Here is a 19,017-nt window from a genome sequence, read left to right as displayed (position 1 = left end):
GTCGGCCAGTGGCCAACGCCCACATTAAAGGGGTTAAAAACCTTATCTTTCCCAGAAAGTAGGGTAGCTGGATTAAAAAATGCACAACAACCCATAGCGAGGGAACAGCAGCCTCTCCCAGTTTTCAGCATCTTATCCGAGTCATAATGCCAGTGAAAAGTAAATGCTAAACAGGGTTGTTCAGATACAATCTGGACTATTAAAAGTGAATATTTACTATTGTCAGTAAAAAGTGCAGATTGTACCAAAACAATGTTTAGAAGCAGCTGCCTATTTATATCATGCTTAAAACTAATAGTGGCTCAATGCATAGAACTGCAGCATTGGCCATTGCCTTACATTATTTATTATGTGGGAGGCACAGAGATCCTACAAGTACCAGTTTACATAAACAAAGTAACAAGAAAATGATGTGTTGGCATATAGTTTAAAAGGAAGTATTGCCAAAAATCTCAATGTGTTGACAGGACAGATGGTGCTGCAATCAAGTATGAATGAGCTACTTTAAGAACATTTAGAAGTCATTTTAAAAATTGGAGTGCTTTAGTATTTTTAAAGTATTGAGAATAAAACCCACAGTAGTACTATACAATTTGAAAAAGCATTGCATGTCTACTGGTGGTGAAGGCCTACCATGCACAAACACAGCATTTTCCAAACTTTTCACTGCAGAGCAAGAGATGGATATTCTTTAACATTATTATCAAATTTATCACAGTGCAATGTCAAAATGCTAATGTCTTCATTATGTACTTGTGGTAACCGGGTGGCATATTTACCACATTTGGTAAATACCATTACCACAGGTTCGTTTTTTACCTTGTGTGGTAAATAACTCATATTCTGAGTTTCTGCAAGGAAAATGGAGCTGGACATACAAACCAGCTTTTTTAACACACAGAATTATGCATGTTTACCTGTGTTTTCAGAGAGTTTTCTCCCATTAATGTTTAGCAAGCTTAACCTGCCAGCCTTTATCAGTAAAAAACTGCAAAGGTGCCATAATTATCACACAACTCGTAATTCCTATCCCTGCGCAAATACACATCCTGAGCTTACTGCAATTAAGTCTCAAATTCCAAAACCCAGAAGGTTCCCCACCTCCTGCAGTGTATCGTTGTCGCACAATGGGGTTTCCTTTAAGTGTTGTTATGTCTGACCTAGGTCCAGACAACGGTCAGAGTGTGTTGTGGTAATGAGTTGGACTCCTATGTGAAGTCTTTGTTATGCAAATTAGCATGCTGGAAATCTGAAAAAGCCTTCCTCTTTTAGTCACAGAATGTGGTCAAACTTAGTATATCCTCATAGTGGGCAGCCTCATGGGTGCTCTGTGGTGTGCGCTATAAGTAAATCAAGACAGTCCACGATCAGACCAGGAAAAGGAGGAATCTTAAAAGGATATGGGTGAGCCTGTTCAGTTTTTAGTAATTGTAAAATGTTTATTAATTGCCTATTATTTGTTTTCTTTCTTTTACTGTTGCTGAAATATTGATGTATAATAATTCAATACCTGTGAATTAGCTAAAAACTGATCAGAAATTCAAAGCTGTTGGAAACAGGGAGCCTAAAAAAATGATTGGCCAGGGGCCACTAAAATCTTTAAGATGTCCCTGCTCGTGGGAGATCACTCCTTCCCCTCTGGCACTGGCTCCTTTGAAGGGAGCCCACCAATGCTGTATGGGGGTTTTGCCCTGCTGTCATAATGCAACCTGCCACCTCTCCTGGGTTCAACAGGTGAGACAAAAGGAGGAAGAGAGGGGGACACGCCTGTTATTTCCGTATGGACCGGCCTGCCCTGTCCTGGTCCCACAACCCACCTCTCCACTCTTCTATCTCCATCTCCCTTACCGTGCGTCCCGGGGACTCTAGGCATGCTAGCTATCTGCCATTTAGGGTATAGCTTTGCCTCCCCAACCCACCTATCAACCCACCCGAGATGGGCTAGCTGGTCTTCCTGGGGGCCTCCCAGCCATTCTTCCCTCCACCCACCTGTCCATAAAACCAACAGCCAAGTGGATGTTACAAGAGTGCAGTTTATTAACGTTTGTCAAACTGTCAGATTTTGGGTCATAAATCACTACAACAGATATTGGTTATTATTATGCACCTTAAATCATGCTTTAAGATACTCATAAATCAATCACATAGCCATAAATCAGCTCATCCGGTCCTAATCTTTTTATACTGTGCTCTTGATGTGATGGCTGTTGGGGTTGCCCGGGGCATATTCTAGGCTTCCCTTGCTACCGTTGCTTGACATCCGAGGCCACTTCCTGGCCGTGGTCAGGCTGCAAGTGCCAAGTCTGCTCTGTGACTATAATTTTAGCCCCTCAGTATCCCTGCTGTCAGGCATCCCAAGGACCACGGTTATGACAACCCTTCACCATCCAGCGGCCTACCGCCCACCTTTATGTGTTGGTGATGCAGGCTAAGGCTGGTGCCTCCACTATGCCGCCAGTGGTTTGTCGACCATTAGCAAGTAGCTCTTTCATAATTGCTAGCCTCTTGTTAGGAGCATCCTATTAGTTCAAGAGCACCTGCAATGAGAAACATGTTCATGCTTACCCCCAAAGGTTCACCCTGTCCCGTAAGTACTAGCCTGGCACTTTTAGGTGGGTGAGCCTGTGTCAAATAAAATCCCAATCTATGCCGGCATGGCCAGCCATCACGAGATGGAAGACTGAGTTTAGGGCTGCTCTGAAAGGAGGCTAATGAGCCGCCCACTCACAACGCCATCTGTGCCTCCCTGGCCTTGCTAACTGTTGCATTGGACTAGGGAGAAGGAGCAGGGCACATTAAGCTGTCGCATGAGGGGAAGTAACTCTGCCCAGCGGCTGGCGCTGTTGTGGGCTCCCGAGGCCCAGTTGGCCTGCAGATGGTGTGAGGCGGCTGCACAGGCACTCAGAAACTGGGCCCACTGCCTGTAGCTCAGCAGACTGCACTGCCTTATTTGCCAGAGATTGCTGCAGCGGGTTGCTCACCGCTGCCTGTGGTGCCCACTGCACTCCACGCTACTCTGGATGGCCCTCCATCACCGACGCTGCAACATGGATTGGGCCCTGATGAAGCAGCAAGTGTGAATAGGGGGACTGCATGGGAGCATGGGGAGCCCAGGCCTACTCATGGCCTTTCTCCCTACTGAGAGCCCCAGTCCCATGCACACCCTACCAGTGGGACCTAGACTGTCAGATTACCTCCCTGAATTTGCCAAGCCTGGTGACTGTACCCATGTGGTGAATACTCCCATACTGCACTACAGGCCTTGCAGTCCACCCTGCCTGGCCTGGGTAGATGTCATCAGGTCTTCTGCTGGGCTGCTCGTGCCTACCCCTCAGGAGGGACTCTGATTGTGGGACCGAGGGGTGAGGCGGTCCCAGAGAACTCACCAGAGGTCTAACTATTGCACAGCACACATACTGGATGGTGGGGCCGCGACCGATGTTTGAGGCCTCTTCGGGGACCACATGTAAAAGCTGTAGAAGCCGGGGTGCCAGCCCCTCACGTGCCTGAGCTGCGGGTTCAAGGGAGAGGGATCCCTCCCCCGGAGTGATGTCAGCCTGGAGACTGTGTCTGCCAAAGGACTGCATAATTTATCCCGGCCTTCTTACTGGGCTGCTTGTGCCTGCCCCACTGGAGAGGCATGGTCTGTGAGGCCTAGGGGTGAGGCGGGCCCAGGAAGATCTCTTATCTGCCAAACTGTCATCCACCACACACCTTGAATGGTGAGGCAGCGAATAATATTTGGGACCTCCAGTTGGCCCCCTGCATGATCCACGCCTGGAGTTTTTCAGCCAGGGGACCCTGGGACTGCCTGTGCCACCGGCTGTGCAATCAGATGATCTGGTCCGGGGGGGTGGGGGGTGGGAAGGTTGTCAGGCAGGTCCTGATTGCCTCTCATCCCCTCGTTTGACAGACCCTCACTGGATCCCAGCTTATATCACTCGCTGGCCTCACATATTGCTAATATGGGGCCCAGAGGCCAGACAGGTCCCGAATGATCAAATAATCCTACTACCGTCACCCCAAGGCATCCAGGCCAGAAGCTTGGGCCTCATACCTCAGCTCCTACAAATGCAATACTCGATCAGATCCTGGAGGCTATTACAGCTACAACACAAGATTTAGGGGCCCCAAGTGGACGGTGTGGCAACGGAGCTAGGTATGCTCAGAGATTCTCACCGCAAACAGGCAGACCTCATCGCACAAGCTGAAAGCAAGCTTACTGAGATACCCCCCTCGGTCACAGAGCTAGAAGGTCAGGTATGCACCCTCACCACCAAGGTGCAGGAATTTGAGGTGAGAGCTAAAGATTTGGAGGGTCACTCCCACTGTAACAATCTGTGCATAGTAGGCTTTCCCGAGGGGCAGAAGGCACTCACCCAGTGAACTTCTTTGAGACCTGGCTCAGACAGACAGCACCTCCTGAAGGTCTGTCTTAACATTTCCTAGTGGAACATGCCAACAGGGTCCTCGCAAATTGGCCTGCGGTGTCCCCCCCAGCCAATACTAGCGCAAATTATAGACTACAGAAACAAGGAGGCCCGGTTACAGGTGGGGCGCTCTGCTGACCTCTTTTGTTATGAAAATGTCTGCATCTTCATCTTTCCGGACTACACAATATCTGTGCAGTGGCACAGGGCCTCTTTCTTGGGAGTGAAATGCCATTTGAGACAGGTCGGACTGCGATACTACCTCCGCTTTCTGGCTAGCTCAACATTATGACTGGCGCAAAGCTATATTTTCTTCACAGAATCCACTGATACGTAGAACTGGGTGGAACAATGCAGGTATGACCCCACCACCCCAACCTCTCCACCACGCCGGCCTCTCCTGTGCCAAAACCGAGCTGCTCACAAATCGGGGAATGCACCCTCTTCTAGTACCCCATGTGTATATGTGGGCGGACCAACGCTCTCCCCAGGCCCTGACGCCCAGTGAAGATCCTTTGGAGGATTAATCCACCCACTCTGCTGACAGCAGACCGTCCTTGATGTAACCGGCTGTGACCCCACGGACGGCAGACGACATGATATGAAGGTCTCCCAAAGGGCCAGACACTCATTAAGGATGCTCACAAGTGTGCGAGGAGACAAATCGCTGGGGCCCAGGTTCTGGCACTGACTGTGGATAACTGAATTCTAATGTAGCAACAAGTCTCCTGTTTGGATCTTCCTAATACAGGTGCTCTGATCCATGCTGGCAGCAGCCACTGCTTGGCCACCACCCACCTCCCCCACTCCCGGGTGAATCCAAGGCCTAAGGGTCTGCAGTTAGGAACACCCACCAAATATGATTGTTTCTTTTTTGTTGTTTCAGTAGTCTTTCCAACATTTGGAGCCACCCTGTGAGGGGATTTGTAGGTTCAGAGTCCATCATTTGTAGGGCTGCGTGAGATGGTGCTGTGTTTGATATGCAACATGGGGGCTCAGTGTGGGGCCAAGAGGGAGCTGGTGTATGATCCATGCCCTTGTGGGCCGCTAGTCCAACTATCCTACTGCTAAGATGGTGAAACTTTGCGTATTGACATGGAATGTGTGTGGCATGGGTACGGAGCACAAGGGGCATGCAATTCAGCCATACATTCAAAGGAGACACACATATTGCAGGAGGGAAAGAGTCCAGACTGCAGAAGCGCAAAGTCAGGGTTCGCCAGAGGGGTGCTGGCCTGGATCCTGCCTGTGGTCCCATTCCGATGCTTACAAATGTAATAGAGCCGGAAGGGCGATACGTGCTTTTTGGAGGCCAACTGGATGGTAGGCATGTAATGGTAGATAGTATATACACTCCCAACACAGCGCAATAGGTCTTCCTGTCCTGACTGAAAGATCTCCTCACCAGGTGGGCGAATATCCCACGGATCATAGGAGGAGATTTTAACAGCATATTAGACATTCATCTGGACCGCTCACACCCACCCGTCCCTTCCTCCCCGTGGTGGCGGCCACTACTTAACTGACTCAGTGGCTCATGCACTGGTTCCTGTTGGACTGTTGCCACTCACTACACCGTAATACCAGAGAATATTCTTATTACTCTATTTGCATGTGCGCCTTGACCGCATAGTCTGCGACCGGCCACAGGACTCATGGTGCTAGGGGGAGAGTAGATGGGCAGGACCTTCTCTGACCATAAACCTCTGTTACTCCATTTAGACTGTGGTGCACCCAGACCGCCGGTCCCCACTTGGCGTTTGCAGCCGACCATGTAGGAGGACACAGTCTTCCAGAGGGCTACCAGTGGGGCCATCACAGAGTATTTCGAGGCGAACTGGGATATGGCCTTGTCCAAACTACTGGACTGGGAGGCACTGAAGATAGTGATCCGAGGACACTATATCTGCACGATTGTGGGTGTTCGAGCGGAGCTGCAGCGGGACTGGATTATGACTATGTGACCTAGAGACTGTGATCTGATGTAACCACTCTGACCAGGGAAAGCATGCTGCGAGGCCAGAACGCCTTGCAAGCTTGATAGAGCAGCTATGCTATTTAGACTTTTGTGCATATCAAGTGAGAATGCACGTGGAAGGAGATTAATATGGCTGTCTGTTAGCATGGCTTCTGTGCAGCGCCCAGCCGCACACATCAGTCACCTTGATACAAGCCACACCGACACAAGTAGCCACGATCCAATCAGATATACATCGAGCATTCACAACTCATTATCGGTCATTGAATTTCAGGTAGGCTACACAGCCTAATCCAATTACTGGATACTGAACCCACTGCAAGGGTTAAAATAAGCTAATACATCTCTTTGCCCTTTCAGGTGAGTAGGGGGACGCAGCAAGGTTGCCCGCTGTCGCACCTGCTCTTTGCACTGGCAATGGAACTGCTTGTGAAGTGCCTTTGTCAAATGAGGGGGGGCAAGTGGGACATTCCTCTACACAGAGAAACAAATGCTATTTCATTGTATGCGGATGATGTGTTAATATACGTCAAAGACATCAGAGGGAGTCTAACATATCCTGAAAGTTCTCTGGGAATTCAAAGCTGCGTCAGGCTGGGAGTAAACTGGGCCAAGTCCTGTCTATATCCCCTACATCCACACTGTCCTCCACATCAGATACTGGTGGGTCAGCAGAAGCTGCGCTGGGAGCCTCAGATATTTAGATATCTTGGCATATGCATTTACCACACCATGGAAAACCTCAATGATGGCAACTTCGCTGTGGCCATAACATCATTGCGGCAACAACTGGCTTTTTTTTCAGAGCACCTTACCTCTCACAGTACAGGGCCTCACAGTGGAAAATGGTGATGCTGCCCTGTCTTCTTTATTACTTTCAAAATTTTCCGGTGACGATCCCTTCGATCCACTTTTCGCATGCTGCATTCTGCATCAGGTAGTTTCATTTGGGGCAAGTGAAAATGCAGAGTGCCACTCTGTAAATTACAGCTCCCAGGAGACAAAGGAGTTCTGGGAGCCCCATACTTCAAGCACTATTATTTGGCGGCGCAACTCCAGGGGCCAGAGAGGTAGCTGCCAGGTCTGCACACTAAGGAGGTGGGGGTACCCACCCCGGAGAAACTCTGGAGGTGATCCACCAGATGTTTCTGCCTGGGACGAGGGGCGTAGGAGTTGTAAACAACTTGGTGTGGGTGGCTCACACGAACTTCAGTAGAAGCGTGCGACTGATGCCACAGATCCCGCAATACTCACCTGTCAAACCCATCAAATCCATTACTTTGCTTGTTGACATGACTGGGAGGACAGGTATGGTGGCATGAGAGCTTGCATGCACTGACACCCTGGGTACACCGTTTCAGAATGACACACTTATGCCATTTGCTAGGCTACATGAGGGAAAAGGGGTCCTAGCAGGACACCTTCTAGCCTATGGCCATTTACTAGCTGAACTGACGAGGCTTTGGGGCATTACGAATGTGGAGCCAGACCAACACCCACTAATACACACACTTCATGTGGTGGGTGGGGGTCGTTGGCTCATCATGTGGATCGTGAGTGCCCTAGCTTACACTAGGCAGGATCCACTGTCCGCCACATGCAGTAGCTGGGAGACCAACATAGGCAGGGAATTCATGAAGAAGGAATGGGAATGGGTGCTACTATACCCCAGGAAACGGTCACAAAACACCATGTTCCAATACAAACAGCATAATACCCTACATAGGGCATACCTGACCCCGGCTGCTCTCCACTGTATGTTCGGGTTGTCTGCCGACTGCTCCAGCTTCCTCTGTCAAGGGGCTAATTTCTTGCACATGTTTTGTAGCTGTCCAGCAGCAGGTGACCTATGGGGAGCCATCAAGACAGTCTTGGGACCCCTCACTTCCATTAAAACTGTTTGTACGGCAGAGGGTGCTTTACTCAGACTCTTTCACAGATCCAAGGCTGATAGTGTTTCTAATTGTTTCCTTGACCTAGCACTGCTTATGGTCAGGAGGCTCATAGCCATGGGCTGGAAGGCTCCAACTTTACTCGATGTACACCAGTGACGTGCAACGACCCTTAAGTGGGGCACGGCAGAAGCTTCGGCTCTGAGACGCGAGAAAGCCTGAGGCCTGCGTAGGGTGCCCTACACAACCTGCAAGATTACAACATATACCCTACACCCGATTCTCCCCACCACACATTTTTGCCATTTATGAGGTAACCTGCAGTACCATTTTCCCTCTCCATGAGGCTTCCCCCCCCATTTAGGCAACCCTCTGTCCTTTGACATTCGTAGCCTGGGCTACTCTAGTCTCCACCAAGGCACGTGATATGGATATAATGAGTCAAGTACACTTGTACTTTTATGGCCTGTATTATCAGTGACAGGCATACCTCACACATTCTTTGTTACTCATGAGGTACTGTTTTCATTACTCACTGTGCGTCAGACTCACCAATCACATTTGGATCTGCTTATCTGGAACACATCAGCAATGATTTTACTCCCCACCTTGTGCACAAAGGTATTCATTCAGTAATTGGTGAACGTAAAGCTCTCACTTTTCAAACAGGTACTTTGTCCTTACACAAAAAATATAGTATTGGATAGCTTTGCTATCCAGGCAATTCAGCAATGGCAGCTAACTCACAGTTTGTTCAAATTGCGCCATTTTTGCAAGACCCTGGGAATTGTTAGGGATTGTTTATGCAATTGTTGACACAAGTATGCCACATTTTCAGTTGTTTAGGAACATACCTGCGTAAGGGATCCTACATGATCTGTATAAATACATCTCACATGGACAAGGTCAATAAAAGGGTTCCTTCCAGATTTCATCTATGCTGCATGTCACCTTGCTGCAGAACTCAGTCTTTGTGCCACCACGGAGTCTGACCTTGAGACCCGATTCCACTGCAACGAGGGTTGGGGCGTGCTTCTCATGGACACAGTACTGGCAGATTAGGTTTATCATACCTAGCTATCGTTAGGGTAGAGATTAGGTTCTCTTTGCTAGGAATTTTACATCTCATGTTTATTGTAAGATGGCGGTTGGTTTTATGTTCACAACTTTCATCTTCACAATTATGCTTTTATTCCTGTTTATTATTCTAATCATTACAGCACATACATGTTATCGTAGATTGCAGTCTTTTCAATAAATATTTTTAAAACTCTCCTGTATCTCCTTAATTGCCTGTGTGTGACTGAGACTTATTGCTAACGAGAGAAAAGGGTAACTTCTGTTCCACCATGACTTCCCTGAGAGGTTTAATCTAGAGTCCATGCGCACAGTTGCCAGAAATCACCTTTACTGTCTGAGTTTCGGTGAGTTACTGCTTGTGAGCCGGGAGGGTTGGGCCAACAGTTGTGACTTGTTGTAGGAGTGACTCAGTCGCCTACAAACAAAAGTGCTGTCATCCCTAAACCAGCAGCCTCGCTATAAAGCAAGAGTCCAACTACGACAAAGCGTCAGCCAGACGGGTCAGAATTGTCTCCAGTTTACAGGAATATAACTTATGTATTAAATATTTACCCAAGGGTAAGAATGCCAAGGGTGAATTATCTTTCTAGAATGCCCTCGGATGTTGATAACTCAGAAGATCGAGAGGATGATGTTGAATGTGTAGAGGCTCTTACTGGGGACTGGAGTGCTAAAGACCATTGCATTATCTTCAGTAAAAAGTGGTTGGAAGCCTTGGATGTGTTACTACAGAGTAGTCAAGTATATAAGGAATGAGTGGCCAAAAGAGAGGAATTTGGAGCCAGGCTTGAAAACCTTTGCTCAAGCTGCAGATGAACTGTCTTTTACAGATGGGTTTCTATTAAGACATAATCTTCTTATTCCACCAATGACATTGAGACGGTCTTTGTTCAGAATTGCCCATTAGGGTTATCTAGGGATCACAGCAACCATACGCAATCTCAAGCAGTTCTAATGGTGGCCAGTCATAGATGTGCAAGTGAACAAATGGGTATCCAACTGCAATACGTCTGGTTTCAGACAAACACTGGAACACATGTCAGATAAAGTTGCATATGGTTCCTTTATCTGATCGGCCACGGGTTATAATCTCTCTTGACTTTGCAGGGCCATTTAACCTTTTATCCGGTGACATGATATATATGGTTGTATTGGTTTGTTATTTTTTAAAATGGGTTTATTTTGATTTAGTGGCCACATCAGATACTACTTCAGCCATTACATTTCTTAGGAAGCTCTTTGAAGTTGAAGGTCCTCATAGACAAATCGTTACTGACATCGGGACCCATTTTAAGTCTTATCAGATAAAACAGTTTTTAGAAAGCTTTCACATTAAACATTAACAAGTAGCATTGTACCCGCCCACTTCTAATGGTCTTGTAGAATGTGTGAACTGGTTTTTAAAGGAAGGGCTTCAAACAGCCTTGTTGTCAGGGATACAAGCAGAAAACTTTTTGCGGAAAAGGTATGGAATTATTTGGTGACCCCTTACAGCACTACAGAGGTGTCTTCATTAAACTTGTTGTGAAATAGATTACACAGGTGTGCATTGTGTTCGGATTGGATTAAAGATCTTAATAGGAGCACAGATATTGCCTAGAAAAATATGGACACAAAGAGAGCTGTAGGGAATAAAAAAGTTGCTGTGGAGAAGTATTTTGAAAGTAAACATACCACTAAAGATATTGAGCTAAGTGTAGGTAATTGGGTTATAATTCAAAACCCCAGCAAAATACCCTGCCTGTCAAAGTTTCTAACGTTTCCAAGGATGACATACGTTTAGAAGGTAAAGGGTGGTAGAGCAAAAGAAGTCTGGTTAGAATTTCTCTAGATCTTAGAGGAGCAAGTAGTGAATTCATCATCAATTGTATCACCTTGATCCTTAAGAACAATCTTTTCCTATTCAAGGATGACTTATAGCTCCAATTGAAAGGGACTAGCATGGGAGCAACATGTACTTCGAGTTTAGCCTGTCTCTATGTGGGTGACTTTGAGAATAAACATATATATAATGCTATGGCACCCTTCTATGAAAATGTTGTCGTCTGGTTTCGTTTTATTGACGATATATTTTTCATATGGGAAGGATCAAAGGAGATGCTTTTAGAATTTCTTGAATGGCTTAATTTGGGATACATGAATCTACGTTTTACAGCCCACACCAGTCAGATAGTGCTTAACTTCCTTGACATATCGATTAAAAATTATAATGGTTATTTAGGTGTTGAGTTATTTACAAAACCCACTGATAAAAACACCTTGCTCCATTATAGGAGTTTTCACCCTAAAGCTCAAAGGGACTGTATACCGTTTGGCCAATTCTTAAGATTGAGAAGAAACTGTACATCCTTGGATGATTTTTACAAACATTCTAATGTGTTAAAACAAAAGTTGAAAAATAGGGACTACCCGAAAAAGCTAGTCAGTCACTCTTTTAGGAGAGCCCGGTTCTATGATAGGGACAGTATGTTCAATCAGGAGCGGAAATGTAAAAATAAGGAACGGATAGTTTTTGTTAGCCAATTTAGTGCACTTAGTAATAAAATCAAGAATGCGATTAATAGGAATTGGCTTTTATTGGAGGCTACAGATTAAATGAGGCTGGAAAAGCCCCTTTTTGCCTTTAGACGTAACCAGAACCTTAGAAATAGGTTGGTTCACACATATAGGGAGGAACGACAAATTGGACAGTTGGGGATAACCGGCAATGTAATTAGAGGTAATTATAAATGTGGCAACTGCAGTTGTTGTGGCCAATGTTTAGAGAAGAAGAATATTGAACTTAATGGAGTCATTATTACCCCCAAAACTTTGAATAATTGTCGCAGTAAGAATGTGGTTTATTTAATTCTTTGCCCCTGTGGATTGGGCTATGTGGGGGTGACGGGGTGTGAACTGCGGGTTCGTTTATGTGAGCATAGGTCTGCCATTAGAACCAAAAAGGTTAACGCTCCTTTGGTAGAACACTTCATGAGAAGCAAACATTCAGAAACAGATTTTAAGTGGTTTATTCTAGAAAAAATATTTCAAAAGGAAGAGAGGGGGTAATTGTGAACTGTTTAGGAAAAAACGTGAATGGTGGTATATCACCAAGTTCAACACTATCGAAACAGGCTGAAACTGTAAAGAGGAAGGACATTGATTTTGAATTGGTGGCTGTTAATTGCTTTAGCTGTCTGCTCATGAAGATGGTGGCTCTCTAGATTTTCGGAGATGGCTATCTATTTTGTTGATTTAGAACAGACACAGGTCGAGGGGTGGATGTATATATTATAAATCAAAAAACAGTTTTTATGGATGGCTGTCCAGTGTTTATATTTATGAAGTATTTTGCGTTTTTTTTTAAATATAATATTTATTCCTTCAGGTAAAGGGTTGCTTTGTTGTATTTTTAGGATTCCTTGGATAGTTGTGGTTTTTTCGTTTTTTTATTAGTTCTGTGACACTAAGATGGTTTTATCATATAGTAATGGTCCATGTTCACTGCCTTCATCCTTTCACGAGTGTTTTTAATCTTTTTATTAGTTGTATGCAGTATGGGTTACATCTCGGCTACGTCCGAGATTCCAATATGGCGCCGGTGTGGTGCCGTTAGTGACAGTCTAGTTGTTGGGGGTCAGTTTTCTGAGGGCAGGAAGTGATTCGGTAAGAACAGGAAGCGAGTCTACTTCCTGCCCCATGATTCACTGAGTTAATATCGGGTATATAGGAGCGGCAGTTAGGCAAGTCCGGTTTCTCCACTATAAAGAGTTAAGTGTTAAAATACGAATATTAAGAAGAATACGGACTCTAAGGTAAGCAGGGTGAATCGTTTGTGCAATAGGGGACGTGGCATCTTTTTTGATTTGTCTAACAGGGCTGAGTTGAGTTCCTGAGAACAAGCTATAAGTAGTCTGATAAGGGGAGGCGTTGCTTGCCTAGGAGAAGTGTGGCTCAATGGTTAGAGCGGCAGACCCTAAAGCAGAGATCTCGCTCAAGACCAGGGTTCAAGTCCCGCTTCGGCAGGTCTTGGGCTCAATTCCCCTTGACCAGATAATTCTCGCCTCGGTGCCTAATCTAATTCATGGGTCCCACTCTGCAACTCTGGGCAATAGCTTGCTTAATCTCCACAACGGCCCCAACAGCGCTTGGATGCCTGACTTCACCCTGGGGGTGCTCAGGAGTGGGCGCCTCACAGGGAAAAGACAGGAGGGGTTCCATAGCGGTATGAGTACAGCGCCTTGAGACCCTAACGGGTGAGTAGTGCGCTATACAAGTGCTAATTTACATTTACATAGTTATATAGGGTGAACTTAGGACTCTAGGAAGGGTTATGATTCCACATCTGAAGAATAAGAGTGTATTAATTAGGAGATAGTTACGTCCCTAGCTTTTAGAACCTTACATGATGTAGCTATAGGGTGCTGTTAGGTAAGGGCGCATTTAATCTGAGAGCACTATTGTACTCTGTACTTCATTTTGTCCTATTTATATTTTTATTTTAGAACCGAGGCTTGAACCAGTTTATAATATCTGGTTCTGCCATAAATTATTCAGATATATCTGGACTCCATGGTAAGTCCCTGATTATGACTAATGCATGTTAGAACACTGAACTGAGTGCGACCATGTGATGTTATTAATAATATCCTTTGGATATGCAAGCTGGACAGTTATCAATTGGGTGTCGTTTTTTTTTTTTTTAGTGTAAATAAAACATTCTCTATGCAATTATAAGGAACTTCCATCACCGTATGGGTCATCACATGGTGTATTGGGTCCCTGCGAGATGATGGAAAATGGAAAAATAACACAACCCATAAAGATGGTGGATGTTAAGGAAAGTATCTCTATATAGATTAATGTGGATATTGTGTATTGGCCCGTTTTGAGTTGAGTGGTTGGGATTGTTTTAGTGGTTGTTTTTATATCTAATATGAAGTTCTATTATGTACTGATGCTATACTAAAATGTATAGAGGATTTGGATATAGACAATGGTCAATGAAATATCTGTTTGGGATGATATACAGTAGAAGAGTCGGGAAGATTATGGATAATTTAATGGTTTTAAAAAAATAAAAAAAATAAAAGAAGGATTTATGGAACAGATATGTGATAGTATATTCAGATTCATTTTATTATGTTATCACATTTAGGTTTGAATGAAATACTTTGGGAAGCATAAAATTCAGTCCTGAAGAAGGTGGTGAGAAAAGTTTGGAAGCCCACCGAAACGCGTTGACGCATTACTTTTACTGGACCCAAAGAAGGAGGACTCTATCGAATAAAGAATATTGATATTATCGATAGGTCGACCCCTATCAATATTGGGACAGTGCTATTTTATAGACGATTTTATATGTCTTTTGTATGTTTCCCCTTTATGTGATTGCACTTTATGTCAATTTTACTATTTTGATGTTTTAATATTTATATGTTTGTTTTGTCACTGTATGTTTTGAGAATGTGCTTGGAATTTGATTATTCAATTTTGATATGTTGGTTTTTTTTAGTTGAACAACAGAGAGATTTATTGTTGGTGTGAGTGAGGTGAGATTGGATTAGCTTGCCCGGTGGGGATTTTTCTATATATTTAGAATTTCTCTAGAACAGGCTGAGATAACTTGGGATGTCAAGGAAAAAGGGATCCATTTTAACGATGACCACATTGATAATTCATGGTGCATTAATACTGATGTACGATGTAATTCTGCAACATCAGGATCATATTATGAGGCTGATGTATCAACCCATCCTATTTCTAAACCAGTCGTCACTAGCAACAATGGTAGTTACATTTCAAATGTAAGTTCAGAAGTCACATCTTCTTCAAGTTCAGGGGCTGCTAATTATCTGGGCTATGGCTCTGCGCAGAGAATGACTACTAACACTAGTCGCAATGTTTCATTACTTGCAAGGTTCAAAGACTATTATATACAGCGAAGAATTTTTGTGAATGCATATTTAATCGCAAAGTTTCATTAACTACAGAAGTTCAAACACATACATCGAAGTATTTTTGGTTTTTTTACATTGTTTTTTTTGTGTTTTGTTATAAAGGGAAGGGTTATGTGTAAATTATGGAATTGAGTTTTGCTTCTGTATCTTGAGCTGCGTCACGAGATGCAGAATGTTTGTCTTTAATTTATGCCATAAGGAAACAACGGGTGCCCCAATGAAATGATGAGGAGTGGACAGGGACAAGCACTAATGTCTTTAATATATGCCCTGCATTCTAGCTTCTCAGCTGTTGGAAATTCTGTGAAAGATTGGCTGTTCGGCAGGAGCACTGGCGATGCGAGGAGTCAGTTATGGGCTTCTTTCGTGCTTTGTGACATACCAAAGTCTCTACCCAATATCAACCAGCCTTCTGTGATGAATCTACCCTCTCAACACCAACACTGTCCAAAAACAAAAACTCTAACTTAGCACTTTCAATCCAAACCTGCTCTGGCAATCTGGGAATCGTACAATGCTGCATTGTGCGGAAATCTGCAAAACAATACCAAAGCTTCACTATCTTGGACAGCCTCTCCCTAAAAGAAATACATGGGTCAAAGTGATCTATATCATACTGGAGTCTGGCTACATTGTTTTGGTCTGGCTAGATAAAAGGCTTATAACCCTGGAGCAAAGGTGATGCATCGCGATGTCACTTACTGGAATGTTGTCCAACAAAAAAGTGGGCTGATGTCACTTTTATTACCAATATAATTTTAGTTAAATGCAGCACTGTACTGTCTGTCTGCTATCCCTTTGCCACAGCTGTTCTGCTCATTGTGTGACCTGTTTCTGTGAGTGGTGTTAGTGTATTGGAGTCAATCGTGTATTACTGAAATGTAGAAAAATATTTATGTTGGTAATTTTTTAATAGGAAGTGATGTGTTATTCTGTCTATGTTGCCGTTTTGAATTTCGCATTGCTTCTATTTTTATCATATGAAATCTGTGTGACAGAAGTGATAATTGTGAACCTAGGAATACAGCAAGCCAGAGAGATTGTGAACTACGCTAAACATACTCCGTTTTCAGACAAAATCGTATTTACAAATTACAGTTCCCAGCGGATTTTACTTCTTGACAAACCACCAGAACAGGAGGCCGCCCGTACAAATTCGTTTAGTTACATAGAGAACTGTATTAGCAATTGTGTGTCAAAGGATACTGCTGAGCCAAATACTGTTTATACCGCTGCAGACTAAAAATCTGATGAGTTGTTATCTCAATACACGTGTTTATTTAAACAAGATTTGCGATCATGCCCTGGAATGTTGTGTCGTGTATGATGGATGTTTACCAATACATATCTAAAATACATAACATTTATGTGCGGTCCCGTTCCACCGCAATCTATGCTTAAAAAATTATAGAGATGGACAAATAGAATTGGCCAGGCATATAAGCATCAAAGAAAAGCTCACATTAACCCAGTCGCAACTCCGTGGAGTTCGTTTCCTTCTAGAGGCTGCCTATCTCCCACCTTCCGCCCAGGCAGAAAGGTCTTCATTTCGTTCCACATTTACAGTAGAAACCGGTCTGCTGACAGTGAGGCAGAAAAAAGTATTCACAGCCCTCCTCATGTTTAGACAAAACATGCAACTAAAATACTTTACTATACGCCGACTTCCTTGTAAATATGAAGGAAAGAAGTATGTAAAAGACAGAGAATAGCACCGTCGCATCGGATATAAAACATGAAAATGTTGTCATTTCCTGGTAGGGCAGTATTCGACTTCTGTATACTTGTTTTTATTTGACGCCCTGACACTTGTGCAGTAAATGTTGTGAAATATGTGCCTCCAGGTGACTTAGTCCGCATCAGGCATCGAACAGCGAGGGCGGCCGTTCAGCTCTACTCCCCAGCAGCGGGCGCAGGGGAAGCCGGCTGCCGCATCATTCATCGCGCGGCCTACCCGGCAGCCTCGTCCCCGTTCTTTCCCAGCCTCCTCTACCGCCGTCCTGTCTGCCTACGCGGCTTACCTCGCTGGTGCTTGCGGAGGAGGCGGCGCTCGGCGTGGGCGAGCGCTGCAGCGTCACAAGGGCCATGGTGAGTGCGGGAGGAGGAGCGGGGCTCCGGCCACGCGATTACGGCTGGTTCAGAGGCCGGGGGCCGGAGACCGCCGCTCGGGGAGCTTCATCTGCGGGTCCTGGCGGAAGCTCAGACCGGCGCTGCGGCTTCCTAACTCTCCTGAGGGTCCCCGCCAGAGCTCATCAGGTGAACATACATCACTGCTCCATCCTCCTCCTCTCACGCCAACAGGCTTTATTGCCTGCTGCAGATACTAGCGTTGAACATGCATATATCTGAGACACCAGCAGCAAAAGCGTTTCCTCCACATAAAAATACTAATTTCTGCTACGAATGTGATCATTCGGCAGCAACGCACATTTTACACCACATTACAAATTATTTCTTTCTACAATTTGAAATGTGTATTTCTGTTTTTTAGTCGTCTACGTTTATCTTTGTTTGTAATATATAATTTTGACCCACAATCTTATTATTGTGATCCATCACACAGTTTCTGACGTGAACATGACATGAGTTTGCGCCAGGTATCCTGGTCACGGACCAAGCATACAGAACCTCCTGATTTAAAGTTACAGTGTTCAGCTTAAATGCCAATATGCCCTTATTCGAATGGTCTGTCCAAAGTTCAGTATAGGTAATTTTTTTTACATTTAAACTGGACAGTTTTTGAATGTGTCATCCATCATGATTTTGTAAGGTGGGATTCCCTGAGTGGGACGTGTGCACTCAGATGTGGGTGCCATTCAGAGCCGAACAGCCTTCTAATCCACTGATTTCCCTTGTAGGACTTGGGCCTCAGGAGGCCATTTTTAGTTCGAGCATAGCAGCACGCAAGCACTGCTTTTCAGACATATTGTAATCTATTCTGGGCTCTTACCTCACTTTCATTCGTCCCTGGGCTTGCCTTTCAAAAATCCCTTGATGTCATTGGTAGATGCTTTACTTTATCCCACCTTAGGGTGTTTGTTACCGCCTTGCAGACTGACCCTGTTACATGGACTATTGCACCATCAGCTGTAGACTTTAGTGTGCGTGCACTTTTTTTCCTTTTTTTGTCTCTCCCCTTCGCACTCCATGGCAGCCATGGCACTTTGAAGCTTCATATAGTGCAAAATTGATAGGAGGTATTGGAGCACTTTGCATGACTATCAGTTACATCACATTCTTCAGACTGTTACCGAATCAGAGTCATTTTAATTTTGCTTTTGTCTCTCCCATTTCATGTCCCATGGCAGTCACGGCATTTGGAAGCTGTTTCATAAGTAAAAAAAAAAATTAGAACTCCTCAAAGCAGCTCTCCCGGCACAACGGAGAGCCAATACTACATTATTCACTGCACTCGGGAAACCTGCCCCCACAAAGCATTATGAGGCGAGTTTACTGAGTACTGTGAATAATCTAGAAGATTTTGCAGGGGTTTCTGTGGCTGCCAGAAAGCGGAATGTACTGCTTATCATCGGTGAGTCGCAAACAACTTCCAAGCTTGTTGATTAATTCCTTTAGGGCTAATGTATGCTGGCAGTAAAGATCTTCCTATTATATACCAGTATTTCCATAGTGCTTTCCGACCTGTTGTTGAGGACTGCAAGGCCATGAGGTAATCTCAGCAGTATCATGGATAATTT

The 19,017-nt window shown here is 44.7% G+C and overlaps 1 protein-coding gene across 1 annotated transcript in view; it reads right to left on the bottom strand.

Annotated features, from left to right (window-relative positions):
* SSH1 (slingshot protein phosphatase 1) overlaps window positions 1–17,637 on the bottom strand; it is a 339,738-nt gene extending 322,101 nt beyond the window's left edge. Inside the window, exon 1 of the mRNA XM_069214779.1 lies at window positions 17,341–17,637. Within this exon, the coding sequence (XP_069070880.1) occupies window positions 17,341–17,406 (66 nt within the window). The 5' untranslated portion in view covers window positions 17,407–17,637. The remainder of the gene's footprint in view (window positions 1–17,340) is intronic.
* Window positions 17,638–19,017: the final 1,380 nt, after the last annotated feature.

Source organism: Pleurodeles waltl, chromosome 11, assembly GCF_031143425.1.
Source record: "Pleurodeles waltl isolate 20211129_DDA chromosome 11, aPleWal1.hap1.20221129, whole genome shotgun sequence".
In the NCBI taxonomy this organism is placed as follows: domain Eukaryota; kingdom Metazoa; phylum Chordata; class Amphibia; order Caudata; family Salamandridae; genus Pleurodeles; species Pleurodeles waltl.
This window is presented reverse-complemented; position numbering and strand designations above follow the sequence as displayed.